The sequence below is a fragment of the Thalia democratica genome, chromosome 6, assembly GCF_965202585.1.
Source record: "Thalia democratica chromosome 6, ktThaDemo2.hap1.1, whole genome shotgun sequence".
In the NCBI taxonomy this organism is placed as follows: domain Eukaryota; kingdom Metazoa; phylum Chordata; class Thaliacea; order Salpida; family Salpidae; genus Thalia; species Thalia democratica.
This window is the reverse complement of record NC_139170.1, coordinates 4,844,536-4,861,738: the sequence shown is the minus strand read 5'-3', so window position 1 is coordinate 4,861,738 and position 17,203 is coordinate 4,844,536. Positions and strand designations below refer to the sequence as shown.

At 32.2% G+C, this 17,203-nt stretch overlaps 1 protein-coding gene across 1 annotated transcript; it reads left to right on the top strand.

Moving 5' to 3' along the window:
- The first annotated feature begins 383 nt into the window (after window positions 1-383).
- On the top strand, window positions 384-13,552 carry LOC145838154 (NACHT domain- and WD repeat-containing protein 1-like). The gene is made up of 25 exons (XM_082945707.1): window positions 384-486; window positions 721-806; window positions 1,748-1,864; window positions 2,106-2,227; window positions 2,777-3,009; window positions 3,323-3,489; window positions 3,555-3,636; window positions 3,881-4,096; window positions 4,290-4,477; window positions 4,681-4,877; window positions 5,270-5,531; window positions 5,891-6,054; window positions 6,389-6,592; window positions 7,382-7,556; window positions 7,823-8,006; window positions 8,063-8,167; window positions 8,613-8,780; window positions 9,060-9,251; window positions 9,384-9,568; window positions 9,718-9,880; window positions 10,137-10,399; window positions 10,600-10,845; window positions 10,984-11,778; window positions 12,936-13,080; window positions 13,271-13,552. The coding sequence occupies exons 1-25, from the start codon at window positions 384-386 to the stop codon at window positions 13,405-13,407; spliced, it is 4,899 nt and encodes a 1,632-aa protein (XP_082801833.1). The 3' UTR covers window positions 13,408-13,552.
- The last annotated feature ends 3,651 nt before the right edge of the window (window positions 13,553-17,203 follow it).

The following is a 17,203-nucleotide window of genomic DNA, read 5'->3' as shown; positions in this document are numbered from 1 at the left end:
TTTTTATAAATTTTTTTCAAAACTGTTTTTTAAAGTGTTTAATTTAAACATACTTAAATAACTTACAATATATTAAGGATCGGCTTAACAACAAAACTTCAATTGTACGTTTCGTTTCATGGCAAATAATATGGAAAATCAAATGAAGTCACTGTAGTAGCTTGCACCCTTTTTGTACAAAAGAAAAACTTTTCAGAGAGAGAAAAGCGAAAACAAAGAAAACAATAGGGATAAGGCTCTAGTAACAATACAGCTACAACTTTCACATTGAGCATGTTTAAAGCTGTTAATTTGCAATGAGATTAAATCTAAAACAGAACAAATTAGTTTAGTTAAAATTTTAAAAATTATTTCAAATTAATTAATTAACTTAAGTATTCAAAATGAGTGAAGATTTGTTAGCCAGGCTGAAAGGTAGAAGCTTATTTGACGATAATGTTGAAAAGTCGAAAGTCATTCGAATGTTTGTTAGCTCGACTTTTACAGGTAGTTTTTAGTGATGAAATCAAAACTTTCAACATAAGTTGTAATTTGAGTTGAAAAACTGCTTATTAAAAGTATAAAAACTATTAATTTTCGTGTAAATATTATTAAGTTTTTTTAATTTATAGTAATCATAAAAAATGTGCCAGTGTTTTAAGAAAGGTTTGCTTTCATCAAGATAAATAGAGTTATGTTAGTTTTGGATTTAAACATTTCTATCTAATTAAACGTTATTAGACATGAAACTAGAAAGAGATTATCTAATGGAAAGAGCTTACCCAGAAATAAGAAGATTCTGCCAAATGAGGGAAATTGACTTTAAGGTAACATAATATTCTTAACTAACTTAAAAAATTACTAGTTAACTAAAATCTTACAAGTTTAAAACAATAATTTTAAAAAGTTTGAACTTATTAGTTACAATTAAATTAGTTGATATTTATATCAAACAAAATATTTTATTTGTTTGATAGTGTAAAAATTTTGTTTTTGTAAAATATTTAGTAATAATTAAAACTCTTAATTAACTTCTATACTTATTCAAAATTTTTAAACAAAAAAGTTTATTTTTTACTTAATACTTCACTGCATTTATGTTTAGTTGCTAAATTTTCATAAACTTTTATTTCTTTTTCTGGTTTTAAACACATGCTTGTTTTATTATCATATGTTTAAATATTTCAATTGTATAAGTAGTTTATTGTAAAGCATTTTTACTGAAAAAACATGTGTTGTTTTTTTATAAGTACTATAAAATGTTAAGCTGGCGTATATATATATATATATATTAAAGGTTTTATACAAAGTTCTGATCGATAGTGCTCGACAAATCAAATTGGAGCTTAATATTTATTTATTTAATTATATAAAAACTATAATTCATACAGCTGTTTCACACATTGAAATGTAAAATTTCATGTGATCTTCAGTGAGTTGTAGTTTATTAATATAAGTTTATAATAAACTACAACTCACTGAAGATCACATGAAATTTTACATTTCAATGTGTGAAACAGCTGTATGAATTATAGTTTTTATATAATTAAATAAATAAATAAATATATATATATACGCCAGCTTAATAAAATTTATAATTTTTAATTGACCGTTCTCCTTTTATTTAAGTTGAGAACTTTGGTTGCCACCTTCAAGCTGGCGTATCACGGAAAAATTAATTAAAATACAGATTAACTAATTTGTAAACAAACTACTTGGGAAATAAATCAAAATAAACTTAAAATTTTGATATTTTTTCTTACCACAGGTAGTAGACATGAGATGGGGAATACAAGATTCGGCGTCCGTGGATCATTCAACTAGCGAGCTGTGTCTGAACGAGATCAAGACTTGCGAGAGAGTCTCCATGGGACTCTTCTTTGTTGTGAGGATTTTTTAGTTTTTAGATAGTTTTGATGAAAAACCATATTAGAAAACTGACCTACGTTTAATGCTATCTATTTAATGCGGTTTTTTTTTTGAGTACTTTGGTTATAAACAGTTTTATTAGAAATTGTTAAATAAATTACAAATTTTTGATACTATTTTCAAATTATTTCACAAAAGATTTTACTGAGTGTAGCTCTGTTTTGTTTTACAGGTGTAAATTGATATTAATTTTTCAGGCATTGGTTGGAAACAAGTACGGATATAGGCCTTTGCCGAGAGAAATTTTGTACAAAGACTTCAACATACTTTTTCAAAACTTTAAAGTTGATGAAAAGACAGAAGAAATCTTAAATACATGGTTTGTATCACTTTTTTTTTGCTATTTGTAATAGTTAAAATAAACCTTTACGAAACAAATTATAGAAAAATTTTATATTGTTTACGATAATAAAATTAGATTAAAGTTATTTGTAACTTTATAAACTACAATAAAGTTTTTCGTTAAATACGTTTAAGATTAGTATAACTATAATAAGAGCCTTTCCAAATTATAAAGGTTTTTTAACTGTTTATTACATTAAGAAAAAATACCGCGCAAAACCTGTCTCTATATTTTGTTTTAAAGTCCAAAGCAAAGTGTCTAAGATATATTCAGGTAAACAAGTGGACTTTTTACCAGTATTAAAGAAATATAAAGTTTATTTACGTACAAAATCACGTAGTATACCAGCTTAAAATCAAGTATTTAAAAAAAAAAGATGAAACTTTTTTTTCAACTTTTAAGTACATCATAAGCCAATGTATATGCTTTTAACTGTAACAGCTTACGATAATACGCATGTTTAGATAATTAACTGTGTATTTTAATTGATAATTTTCAGCAGTATTTAATAACTGAAGTAAATAGGTATATCCTTGACGAAAACTCACTTCCACACAAGTATCTGCTGCAACCGATTGATAAAATTTTAACTTATTTTGACGACAAAAACCCTCAAAACAATTCGTCACGGTTGAAAGACAGAGAAAAATGGAATGAGGTCACGGCAGTTCTCGAAAATGCGCTCCGGTCAGCGGCAAAACACGCTCAAAGTAACGGTTCCATCTCAGAGGAAAAAGCGGAAAACTTTTTTAAATCAGGTTTTTGTTCGTTAGATTTAAAATAAGATAAATTTAATTGATTTATTTTTGATTTTGGTTTATAACTACTGTTTCTAAGTATGTGTGATAAAGTAAGTATACTACAATTGATTTAAATTATATATATTTTTTTTAAGTTTAATTTTAAACGTAAAGCATTTAAAGTTAAAAAAAAAACTATAAGTATGTTTTTTCAAGTTATTTTTCAAGCACAAACATACTTATGTAAACTTTTAAATTAAAACATTTTGAACAAAAAAAAAATCATTACAGGTCTTTTGTAGTATTTTTTAATAATTAAATAACTTTACAGTCACTGAGCTTGAAATAAGAGAGGGGTTCATGAAAAAACCCGATTTGTCTATTCTGTACCATCGAAATATTAAAAATATCGACGAAATATGCGCCGATTTACAAACTTTTGAAAATGTTTCGAACTTCGTCGACACAAAACAGGGACATGTCGACGTTCAAGCTCAGGTAAACAAAAAATAAACATTCAGTAGAAATTACAAACAAGTATAGACAGTTTAAACAATAATCAGAACTCTCTGCAAAACTTGAAAGGAGACCTGGAAGAAGTGAAGAGAAACAAGTCTTATGACGTCACATACTCTCAAGAATCAGGTTTGAACTTTTACAAGCTTTAACAGCGCTAACTTACTTTGTTTTTATCGAAAAGAAAACTTTTACACATTAAAAATAAGATTCTATATCATAATTACGAAACTTACTTTATGAAAATTAGGTTATAAGTAAAACAATTGTTCTAAAATATGTACATTTATATATCAATTATTATCGTTAAACACTAACACTAATATATTATATGAAATATACTTAACTGCTTTATAAAAATTTTTCAAATCAGGTATATCGACGGAAAACTACACAGAATATTTTGAAAACTTCTGTAACGAGTTCATTCAAGACACGAAAACGGCGATTATGGAAAAGCTGTCAAGCGTCATGGTAAAGAAAAGTAGTGTTGATAGTGAAAAGAGTTCGAACTATGAAGAAATTTTTCACCATCTGAGGTTCGCAGAACACAAAAGCTCTACGTTTTTCGGAAGAGAAGAAGTAATAGGTTACTGACTTAACTTATACCATCTTATGCTCAAGTTTTCAAAACTTTACAAAACATTTTTTTTTCAAACCATTTTTGTATGAAAGGTGAAAATAATTTATGTTTTTTGTCGTTTATATTAGATTTATATTGCTATATGGTACATATTGTCAAAAAATGTATGGTATATGCTAATATTTATATTTGTATAAAGGTAGGATATTATCCAAAATATCGGAAGATACGAAAAAAATACTTGTTTTACATGGGAAATCTGGAAGCGGTAAAACAGCCATAATGGCGAAAATAAAAGAAGAACTTGTAAAGGACAAACAAGCGATCGTCATAATAAGATTCTTCGGAACTTCGCCTAATTCGTCGACTATACACTCAATACTAAAAGTGACTTCTTATAGTTATTTTAATGAGTTAAGCTTCAAAAAAGCTCTAATTTAATTATTTTTCAAAATATTAAATGTGAATCAAACGACCCTTAACCCATCTATTTTATAGCTTATTCAAAAAAATTCAAAGTAGTACTATTTATACTAAACTCGATAACGGTTATGCTTTTAACTATTTTCTAATATTGATACAAACTACAGACGCTGATATTTCAAATTTCGCAAATATTCAAAATGGACATGCCCCCATCGCACGTTTTGGAGGATTACGTTGAAGTTGTGCAGCATTTCGGGCATCTGCTGGGCGTGGCATCGGGTGTTTTGGAGAAGAATGACGAACGTTTGTACCTCTTGCTCGACTCGCTCGATCAACTTTCGCCAATGAACAATGCACTAAAGTATTATGTTAATTGTATTATAAATAACATGACAAAACGATTATATAAAGTCATTTAAATATAAATTTGACTTGCATTTAGATTTTTTTTCAAACAACTTAAAATTTTCACCACACTATAAGTTACCTATTAAGTAAATTGTAAAAACTTACTCACGTAGTGTGTTACACATTAGTTTTTTTATGTTAACTTTTACACATAACTACTTTATATAAAACATCGTTAAATTCAGTAAAAATTTCCAACTACTTAATTGGTTTGTAATTAGAAATGTACTAAATAAGTAAAAAGCTACACGATACTACAAATTACCTATTAAATGGATTGTTTTAGCTTAACAATATAAAAATCGTTGTGAAAAATATTTGAAATCTCTATTCAAAACTTTTAAGGTTAAACTGGCTGCCGAAGAAAGCTTTCAACCGAGTTCGAATCGTCGTGTCCACATTACCCGACGAAACTTTCGGTTGCTTGCAAGTACTGCGCCGCTTCGTCAAAAACGAAAACATCATGGAAGTTCCCACCATGAGCTTGGACACGGGCAGGACAATTTTGACCAGTTTGCTGGAGAAGACCAGCAGAAGTCTGACAAAGTTTCAGGAGGGCGTGGTACTGAGGGCTTTCAGCGAATGCCCGACACCGCTGTTTCTCAAGGTTGAACAGTTGTGTGTTGAATTAGTTTAATCTTAAAGAGAGGGGCTGTTATAACAATGTTTTAGTTATCTATACTTCAGAAATCTCATAGCAGCTTTTAATAAAAAACATGTCTAAATTGATTTTTAGTCTGAATTTTCTGAGCTTATAGTAAAGTTCAGTTAAGATGACTATAATTTTTAAAAAGGTTTTATATTCTTTTTGAATTTCAATTAATGTATGTACACGCTACTCCTAAAATTTAAAGAAGTCCAAAGTTTTAATATCCTTAAGTGACTACAATCTAGTTGTTTAGTTTTATTAAACGTCAAAGTTTAGTAAAAAAACCTATTGAGTTAAATTAATTCTTTTTTTTATAGCTCGCAGTTGATGAAGCTAAACTATGGAGATCTTATTCGGATGTACAAGACACAGTTTTGCCATTCAGCACAACCGAACTGATAAACATATTTTTCGACAAGCTTGAAAAAAAGCACAGCTTCACCTTTGTTTCCAAATCCATAGGATACATTGTTGCTGCAAAGTAAGTTTACATCATTATTTTGTTGTAAAAAACTAAAGAAAATTTATAAAAGCTCAACTTTATAGCCCAATGCAATTTTTGTAGTAATTACAAATCTAAAAAGCTGGCTTAACCAAGTAGAAATGCTTTTATAAAATACTTTCTAGTATGTAATAATTTGAAAAGCTTTACGCTGTAATTGGAGTTTAAACTTTATGCCTAACTAATTTACAATAATATTTTATGATTTACTTACCAAATATTTATTAAGTTTAATATTTGTTTATAAAAAGGGACTTAAGTTGCAACACTTTGATTAAAAACAAATCAAAAATTTAATAAATTTTTTATTAAGAAACGGACTGATGGAAACGGAGCTTGACGATCTGCTCTCCCTTGACGACGAGGTCCTTGACAACGCGTACCAGTACTGGCCCCCGCCGAACAACACCACGGTGCGGGTCCCCGGTCTTTTGTGGGCCAGAATGAGGCACGATTTGGGGGAAAACCTGGTCGAAAGGCAGTCGAACGGCAAAACCGTCCTGGCGTTTTACCACAGGTAGCAAATGTTTTAATAAATTCTAATTATTTTTTAGGTATTTGCTAATTGTTCTCCTGTTTTTTTAGCTGGTTTGTTTTATAGTGATAGAGGACCTGAAGGCTCATTATTTATATAAACTAAGTATTACTAAAAAAAGCTAATCTTGCTAATACATTCTAAGTAGTATCTGTTTGTGATATTGACCTAAGTATTGTTCAAAAGGTTTTACAATTTATTACACAATACAATATATACAAAGTAAATTCACACTATAAAGAATACATAAACATTATAGTCCATTAAACAATAACCAGCTTAAAAAAGAGTTAAGAGGTGACTTTGGCTCACCACTCTACCAAAAGTCAAGTATATTGAAAGTTATCACATTTAAGCATTGAGAAATTAATCTTTTTTTGCAATCTCTTCTCATATATAATTTAGAAATCAGTGAAGCATGCGACATTGCTATAGTCTGTTTTACAAAAAATATAAGTAATGTAAGCAGATCTTATAAGTTACCTAAAACTTAGTTAGCATGTAGTTTTTTTTTTAGTATAGCAAAGCCTCTGTTGGTTTAAAATTTTTAAGGTTCCCTATTTATTTTAAACACAAAAATAACTAAACATGTTTTTCATGAATAAAAAATTATCATATAAAGTTTATTTAAAAGTGAAAATAAAAAGAAGAATACAAAAAAAAAAGTTATTAAAATTTGCAATAATTACGATTAGCATTTATTTATTTAAGTTCAAACTTAAAGACAAATTGTCACAACCAGTGTTTATTATTTCATTTATAAAACTACAGACAGTTTATCGAAGTTGCTCGGAAAAGATACTTGGACGAAAGTAAAAAGAAGAACATTCACAGCTTGCTGTCTTTATATTTTCTGGGAACTTACGCAGAAGGTAAGAAGAAATCTCTGGCTTTGAAGATTTGGGGAAATGAATCTGTTGCTGTTGACCGCAAAGTTGCTTCACAGGTTTAAAATTTATAATAAACAAAAAAGACTAGTTGAAAACTGTTTGTGTCTTTAAGACGTACTCGTAGATAGTTTTAATTACAAATTAGTACTACTTATACTTTTCGGCTTAATATTTTTCTACTTCTTAAAAGCGAAGCACATAAGATTTATTTCTTTTTTAAAAGAATAATTATAACTGCTAAACCAAATATCGTAGTATAAATGCTTAGGTTATAAATTAGTATTATATATGATAATTTCTTAATAGATAAATTCTCTTTCAGCCATTAAAGATCTCAAAAGGCGTGTACAACCACCGCCTTCTAGACGAGCTTCCTTATCATCTGCTTCACGCCAGTGGATCCGACGTATGCTTGCTTAACAGCTTCGCGGGGAGAGTATTGTGCGAGCAAGTCCTCTTCAACGTGAAGTGGATTGAAACCAAGATAAAGGCTTTCTCCATCAAAGGTTGCTTATTGTGTTTGAATCAACAAGTGGCATAAAATTTATTGGAATGTTTTCAGATGTTTTAAACGATTTCAAAATGGTTATGGAGTTCAAAAACATGGAACCGCTACAATTGTTGTCGGAGGCAATAGAACTGGCTAAACCTACGCTTGAGTTTTTAGGTATAGAAGTGTTAAATGATAAAAGTAAAAAGGATTAAAAAAACTTAAGTGTGAATAAAAATATGTTTTTTACTTCTGGTTTACAGAAACTTTCAACCATATATAAACAAAAAAAAAACTTAGACAAATAAATAAACTAATATACTTCATGTTCAACTGTGCTTTTTAATAATTGTTACTGCAGTTTGTCAATGATTTTCGAAGTTTCTAAGTTCGAATATAATTTTTACACACTAGATTTATTCAATTCCAACTATCAACTATAAATACTCAGGCTATTTATTAGGCTATTTTACACTATTTCATATTGACTTTTAATTCTTAATGATGCGTTCCAACGCGTGTTTCAAATATCTATAAACGTGAACTTTGAGTCTAAATATTGGGAAGTTTTAAAGTTTTTACAGTAAGAATACTTTCAATATAAATTTTCAACTTTAAATAGGCGGAGTACGCAATCCATTTTGTGTTGAGATGTACGGAAGGTTGAAGTATTTTGAGGGAAAGTACCCAGAAACAATTGACTACTTGCTGGAACAGTGCGACAAAAAGAACCGCAAAAATAAATCTTCCACTTCGATAGTTCCACTGGCCGCTTGCTTTCAGCCTCCTGGTCTTTATTTAATATCTTTTTACTAATTTTTACACGACTTTGTTATTGCTTTTACAACTTGCTAAAGTTCAAAAGTGTATTTAACATTTCAATTCGATAAAAGTACTATAAGTTAAACATTTTGACAAAAAAAATATCTATTGGATTTTAAAAAACTATGTAGAGAGGTCTACTAAAAAAATCACTCAAAAAGATGTTAAAACTAGATAATTTTTTCTTATATGATAATAACTATAAATATATATGCTTTTAATCATTACAATTTAATTTTTTTTAAAGGTGAAGAGCTGAAAACCACTTTGATCGGTTTGAAGACTCCGGTGTCCTGCATGGTCAGGAGTCTGAATGGTGAGTACCTGATTGCTGGCTCCACCGGTGGGGGCATTGTTGTATGGAACCTGACGGATTTCGAAATCGTCCACTCCATCCCGAACGCCCACAATGACAAAATTGTCGATTTGGACACTTCAGGTACTAGATGAAGTTTGTATGTTAAGTTAAATTGTAATTTTTTGTTAATTTTTGTTTTTAATAAAAATATATCTAATAAATTTCTTCCAAGTATACTAAAAATAATTAAACCTTAAACATTACTGAAACCAGGCGATCTCTTGGCATCGGTGTCCTGCGATTCGAGTGTGAACGTGTTCAACTTGGAAACGGGGAGCCTGCTGATGAAGAGGACTTGCTGGAGGTTCGAAGAAGAGTTCCCGTTCAAGAAGGACGAGCACACGAGCATTAGGTTTGCCGAAGACGCGTCCAAGCTGGTCGTAGGAAACGGTGAAAAAGTAAATTTTGTTTTAAGAATTAACTGAACAATAACAAAAGTGAATAACTATAATTTCCATAGTTTAAAATTACATAAAAAATAAGACAACTTAATTAAACTAATATTTTACTAATAAATCGAACACGCCTGATTATTTTTTAATCGTAGATTTTCGTGTGGCACTTTGGAAGTGGGGAAACAATGCAGGAGCTAGACCGTGGCGCGAAAGTTGGTAAAAAGGGGAAACTTTCCTGCCCCTTGTTGGTAAGCGATGAAAAAGTGTTTGCTGGATTCAGTAACGGCCAAATTTGCTGCTGGACACTGTCAGACGGTATTTTATTTTTTTTTTAGTATTTTTGTTAGTAGTATTTAAACCAAGTCTTCCCAAAAAAAGCGATTTCCCCCACTTTGGTGGATTTTGAGTTTCAGGGGATAAAACTAAAAAATGAGCGATAAAGTAATTGGGTAGTTAACTAGTAAAGGGACAATATCTTGTTAGATGTTTTTTTTTTAATTTCTGCATAGACCTTTTTCAAAATGTTATAGTTGGTCGATATACTAAAGACAGTATTACAACTTATTTTAAGGTCAACTGGAGTTCAATGTTGAGTATAGAAACGTTGAAAACGTGAAACACAACAAAATAAACTCTGTCAAACACCTGGAAGTTGACGGAAACATTTTGAGGTGCCGGTACAGCAACGGAAAAAGCGCGAAATTTGAAAACGGCAGATTTTTGAGCAAGACTGATTCAACGTTTTTTGACATTTGTGCTGAGCAACAGAGTTTAGTTGCCTTTGCAAAAAATAAAAGAGTTACAGCGTGGCATAAACAAGAAATCAGCATAGAGGTTTTCAGAACTTAGTATTTAAGAAAACATGGAATAAATTATTTTTGTCTTTTTAAATATAGAGCATTCAGGTGATTAATTACAATAGATTAATGAGTACAAATCATTGGAGTTCATTGTATTTTTTTTTGTTTTATACCAAGCAATTTAAAAACTTCATCAGAAAATAAGTTTGTGTATAGAAAACTTTTTATTTCCAGCAAATTTCAAGCCACTACCAGCACGAAGAAGCCGTCACTTGCTTGAAGTGGCTGCCGCAGCAAGATGAAAGCAAAGTGACGCTGGTGGTTGGCAGTGAGGACAAAACAATTTCCGTTGTGAGCTTCCGATCGAGCGAAGGTCGTTTCTCGCAGGAAGGTGATTGTGACGTCATAGCGGGCATGGGCGCCTCGGTCGACTTCATCGTGCCCGTGGACGGTAGGACTTTTGTCACCGGGTCAAAGAAAGTACGTTTTGACCCCATTTTAAAAGAAATGTTTATCAGAAAATTTAAAAATAACTTAATATGTGTTTATCACTTAAAATTTTTTTGTAGCCTTTATGTGTAGTATTGTTGATTTATCGTATTTTTTTTTCTACTTTAGGTGTTTTACCTAAAAGTGTGGCAACTAGACGAACACCAAGTTGTCGACCAAAACGCCTTTTTGCCGCAGATGAGCAAAAAAAACCTCAGGCTGACCAGAGAAAACCACGACATGAGTAAATGTGGCAGCAAAATTGCCATATTCAACAAACAAGCCGTAAATTTGACGGTTTACGACGTTTCAAAATACCCTAATCTCGAAGTTTTGCACTCCATACCCTTCGACAAAACATCGAACGCCAAGCGAAAGAAGAAAGACAACGTTCCGGTCATGGTCAGGTTTTCCGAGCGCGGCGAGAAAGTCTACTGCGCGTTCAGAAACGGCCGCATCACCATGACGCCGTTGACGAGCGACAAAAAGCTTTTGGTGCAGAAAAAAGACGCAAACTTCATCGCGGACGACGCGACGTTCGTGAACAGCGCGTGCTTGGACGCCGAGGAAAAATACCTGGTGGTGAACTTGAGAGACGCGAGCGACGTAAACTCGCTGACCGTCATCGACGCGAGGACGTTCAAAGTGGAGTTCCTGTCCGCCCTCGAGGGTTTCGGGTTCGAGGGGCGCCAGACGGAGGCGTGCGCGTTTTCGGACCGGGGCGCGCTGAACGTGTTTCTGGGGTCGGACAACGGCGACGTCCACCTGTTCTCGCTGGCGTTCGGGAAGGAAGCGTGTTCGATCGCGCGGCACGACAAGCTGAAGGGCCGCTCCTGCTCGGTCTCCCGCCTCGCTCTGAGCTTCGACCGCAACTTTCTGCTGTCCGGGTCGACCGGGAACTCGAGGACACTGTGGAGGAGAGAAGTTTGTTTTTCATCTTTTGAACTTGTTTGATTCTTTTTCAGGGTCGACGTGTTTGTGTGTGGTTTGCGTGTTAATGTATGGATGATTTTGAAACAAGAAAAGTTCAAGAGTTAATACCCATTTTTCTTTGTGTAATATTATAATGTGGTGTAACGTATGAAACTAAAATTACCACTTAGTTGTTGTTTTGAAATAAAGTTAAACTTTAGCTCTTTCCAAAGTTTCCAAAGTTTTATATCTAACAAACTAACAAGTCATACTGTATTGAAATGGTTTGCTGTTATTTTTTCAATATGTTTAATTTGGGTTATTAAATATAAAATAAAATCTTGAAAATTTTGAAATGTTTTTTAATCTCAAAATATAAAGAAAATCTGGATGATTGTTCTGAATGATAAAACTTAAAACACTTTCAAATAAAAAGTATTATAAAGTTAAATATCAGCTTAACTTTTTTAGTTTACAACAATCTAACTTAACTGAGTTTATTAATCAGGGGTGTTTTATTAAAGATTTTCAACTAATACTCTTTGAATAAGTTTACCTAAGAATTTTTATATAGATATACTGAAACTTTGTTTGCTGTTTTGTTTTATAACCTTTAGCAAAGTTATTTGTTCTACCGTAATCTTAAAAAATAAAAACTATTAGGTCTTATAGCTAAAACTTAAATAACCTGAAACAAAAACTGAACCTTGTGCTTTTATTCCTTTTTTCCATAATTCAAAGTTGTTTTAAAAACTCAATTTTAAGGGTAAAATATTTAAAGATTTTTTAACACTTTCTGCTTTTTCTCATGTTCAAACAAGCTTTATTCACCAAATAAAATTTACTAATTATACAAACTATGTTCATTCTAAATAAATAATCTAAAAAATAAATTTAAGTTCTTACAGTATTTTGTTCAACCTTATAAGTTAATTGTACAAGGTTTGCTATACTTTGTGTTATACTTTGTGTTATTTTCTAAATGTTCGTACGTTTTAAGGTTCTGGCTAAAAAGTTTAACGGTAAAAAATGATTTTAATGCTTAAACATTTCAATGTACACTTGATCTGTTGTAATAAGTAAAATGTTGTTCACCAAAAAAACAAGTTTTGCGAAATGAGTTTAAAAGAAAAATATGTTTTGAAACATTAATATGAGTTTTACTTTAGGGAGATGAATGTGTTTTCTACAAGGAAATAGTTTCGAACACCTTGCTAAACTCAAAAGTGTCCAGCGCCGTGTTTAGCAGAGACAACAAATACGTCATAATCGGATCTCACGAAAGAAACATTAAAGTGTACGAAACTGAAACAGGCTTGTTTTCAACATTTATCAATTTTTGTATTTAAACTAAAAACTCTTAGATATATTAATATTAGAAGCAATCACTTTATGTCTTAGGACCTTTAAAGTAACATCTACAAAAGTTATTGAAAAAATGTTGTATACTGTAAAAAAAGAGTTACAAAAAACTCAAAAGAGTTTAATGATATTTTTATTAAAGGAAAGGAAATAGCATCCATGTACGTCTACGCTCCCGTAGTGGGTCTCTCGGAGTACGACGGGAGGCTCTTCATCAGGACGGATCAGGGATACATCATCATTTGCATGATTTTATCTGAAAAACAATTGGACGCTTAAAAATTTATATTCGAAACATCTTTCTAATCACTTCCATTTAACAATAGCTTTGTGCAATTATGAAAAGTGCTTTTAAGATACGATTTAAATTGAAAAGCAAAACATTTTAAAGGAAAGCTGAAGCTCCTTTTATTGTTATTTTTAAACTGACTGACTTCAACTTTTTAGTATCTGATTTAATATTTTTTTAAAGTACTTTATTTTTTGTGGTAGAAAAAAAACAACTTTTATGATTTTGATTTTTTTTTTACTTTTATAACTGTGAGCTGAAAAGCAACTTATTATATGAACTAAATTTAAAATCGTTTATTCAGCTTTTTTAAATACTGATGTTTCACATAAAGCATTTGTACACTTTCATTAAACTAAATTGTATTTGTAAAGACAGCAAACTAAAACGGTTTTAAAAAGTTGTATTTAGATTTAAGACGTAATAAGCAAGTTTCAAACCGTTGTAGCTCATAATTTTAATTGCATAACTGTAATGAAACCATAACCTTGTTTTAAATAAATATTTTCTTAAGTTAACTTATGCTTAATTTGTATTTATAACTTGTGAACATTATGATAATAATCTTTTAAATATTTTATTATGTACGTTTATTCGACTACGTCTGTTTATAAATGTATTATTAACTGTTCAAATTATAGTATGACTTATTTCTTCAGTGATAAAATTAAAAGTAAACTACAACAACATTTCACGTGACACTCTGTGACCTGGGCTCAGGCATTAGGGCTCAGGCAGACAAAGTTACCAAAAACCGTTGTGTCAGTCAATATAAAATGTGGTTATATTAAAACAATGTCAAGATTTAAATTATTTAAAAACTAAAACAAAGTGGTTTTAATTATTATTAAAAAACAATTATTTACAAGATTGTTATTGTATGTTTGTATAACTAAAAACCTGGTTTTAGTGAATCTCAAGTAAAAATAACATTTCATTTTTTCGACTTAAGCTGATTCTTAAGCAGCTTAATGTCTTTGCTGATAACTTGCTGGATACTTTTGTTTTTACTGTTTTCTTCTTTGTTGTTCCATGTCAAACTTTGTAGTCTATTCCCCAACTCAATAACACTAGTTTCATTTAGATTCTTTCTACAATGTCTTTGTTTTTGTCTAAAAGCTCCCTGACTAGACTTCAGATGGTTACCGCGCTTAAAAACGAGTTTATCCGAGTTGTTGGGATCTTCTTGTTCATTGTAAACAGTGTTGCAGCCAGCAGTAACTTTTTGTTTGGGACTTCTATCAGAATTTTTTAAACCTTTATCTGGTTTTGTATGTTTGCAAAAATGTTTAGCTCTGTTTCTGTTTGTGTTCAAATGATTAGAAAAATATCTATCGTCATCAGTATACAAAAGTTGTTCCTTTGAAACTTTCAACAGGTTTCTGGGCAGCAGGTCATCAGCGGATTTCGGAGGATTGACCTTGTTACCAATCTGGGGATTGCCCCTCCAAGTCAAAGATCCTCCGCTTCTCAGATTGGAAAAACTGTTGTTCGGTCTGAAAATGTTCAAACTGTCGCTCAACGAATCTTCGCTTAACGACTCTTCATCGCTCATGCACGGTCCGTGGCTCGGGTGGTGGTGTCCCTTCTTCTTTCCGTGCTTTTTCTTGCCGTGGCCCTTCTTACCGTGCTTCTTCTTCCCGTGCTTTCCGTGCCCCTTTTTCCCGTGACCCTTCTTGCCGTGCCCTTTCTTCCCGTGCTTCCCGTGTCCGTGCCCGTGACCGCCCTTTCCCTTGCCCTTCTTGTCGTCGCCCCCCTCGTCGTACTCCGTGATCCGGGTGAGGTGGCTGAGCGCGTCGCTGAAGTAGTCCAGCTCCTCCACCGACTCGATCTGGATCACGTGCTTGTTCTTCTGCTCATCCTCCTTCCCCTTCACTTTCTTTCCGCCCTTGCCGCCCCCCTTCACCTCCGCCTTCTTCGTCATGTCCGCCACTTTGATGCGGTCACACCCGGTGAACACGGCCGTCTCCTCCGGCAGGTGGACCAGCTCGTCCGCGTTAACGTGCGTGTCCAGGACAACCTTGAAAAATTAAAATAAAATTACTGTTTTACACTTATTGTTAAACCAACGGTCGTAGTTCTTGACTTGAATCCAAGATAATAAATACAAGTTAATTAATTCACGAGTTATTTCCATTTAAATGAGAGTTTTATCTCATTATTCTAACTGACTAACTAAAAATATTTTTGGTTAGTCTAAAATTGAGTTTTATAAAGATTTAACAGTGAAAATTACTAATTACTGTAATATACTTATTGTAAGAGCCTTATTTAACATTGAAAAGTTAAAGTAAAGTTACTGTTTTACACTTGTAAGAGCAACAATAATAGTTCTCGACTTGAATCCAAGGAAATAAATACAAACTTATCATTTCAATAATTCTTCCCTTTGATCTCATTGACTTACTGATAGAATCGTTGTTTTATGAACGAACTCTCGAATTGGAAAAACTTTAAAAATATTGATAATAAAAAGATCAGTAATAATTAAAAAAAAACCTGAACCGCGTCGTTGTCCCTCTTCCGTCTCCTCCTTCGCCGCCTCCTCTCTCTCATCGGAGGGGGAAGCCCGTAGTCGTAGTAGTCGTCGTAGTAGTGGCTCCACGGCGGCCTGTGGTGGTGGTGGTGCCCGTGGTGGCAGTGGTGACACCCGCCGCCGTGACAACCGCCGTCCTGGTACACGGGCATCGGCATGGGCACGAACATGGGGTACTGGAACTGCTGGGGCATCATCATCTGGGGCGGCATCATCTGCTGCGGGTACATGTAGTTGTTGATGGGTGGCATCGCTGACGTGCTCACGTACTGGGGGACAGTCCCGCAGTTGTTACCGTTGCCGTGCTTGTTGCAACACCCGCTGGCTACCACCGCCTTCACGAGCGAGTTCGGATCCATTTTGCTGCTGTGCAGATTGTTTTTTAAAATAAATTAATATTTAAAACTAGAATAAAATATTCATGAGTTTCTATGGCAACTCTTATGAAACTTTTCAAGAATTAAAGAAATAGCTTAAAAACTTTTTGTTTGCTTTCGTAAAAAAATTAACGTTTTATGATTCTTGCAAAGTCGTAAACTAAGCTAGGGTTCGGCAGGTGTTTGGTGGGCACGGGGAAAATTTAAAAAATAGAAATGTTCGCGGACCGTAGTTGTAGCTTTAGTATTCACTCTTCATAGCAGACTTAAAATACCTGTTGTAAATTTTGTATTTTCCGTAAATTTTATATTCGTTCTTTTTTTGCTCTTCTTTTCATACTTCAGATTATATAGTCAGTAGGAAGTGTTAGTTTTATTAATTTTTTTTCGCAGGCCAAATGTGCATGCCCGTAGATTGCAGTTTGCCGACCCCTGACCTAAGCGTTTCTTTTACAAATAACTTTTTACAACCCATGAAATCCACAAACTTTAAAAACGGAAACTAGAAAAAGTAGGAAACTGTATTTTATTATTTTTACTTTCTTCTAGCTATTTAAAGCGAAAAGAAATAGTTATGTATATTTTTTTTCCAAAAACACTTTAAAAGTTATTGTTTTTTAAATAATAAGCTGTTTTAAAAACCTGTAACTTATTGCTAAAAAACATTTATAATTGAATTTTCACTCTAAAGATGTAATACCGAGGTCATGTTGAGTCTAATCAAACTTAAATAACAAATTGATAAAAGTGTTACTTAAAAAAAACAAAGCGACAATTTTTTGTTGTAACCATTTTATCTCTTGTAAATGTACATCTTATTTTGTTTTAATCTTTATAATTTTTTTTTCTATTTCGGTTACTTTTACAACCATG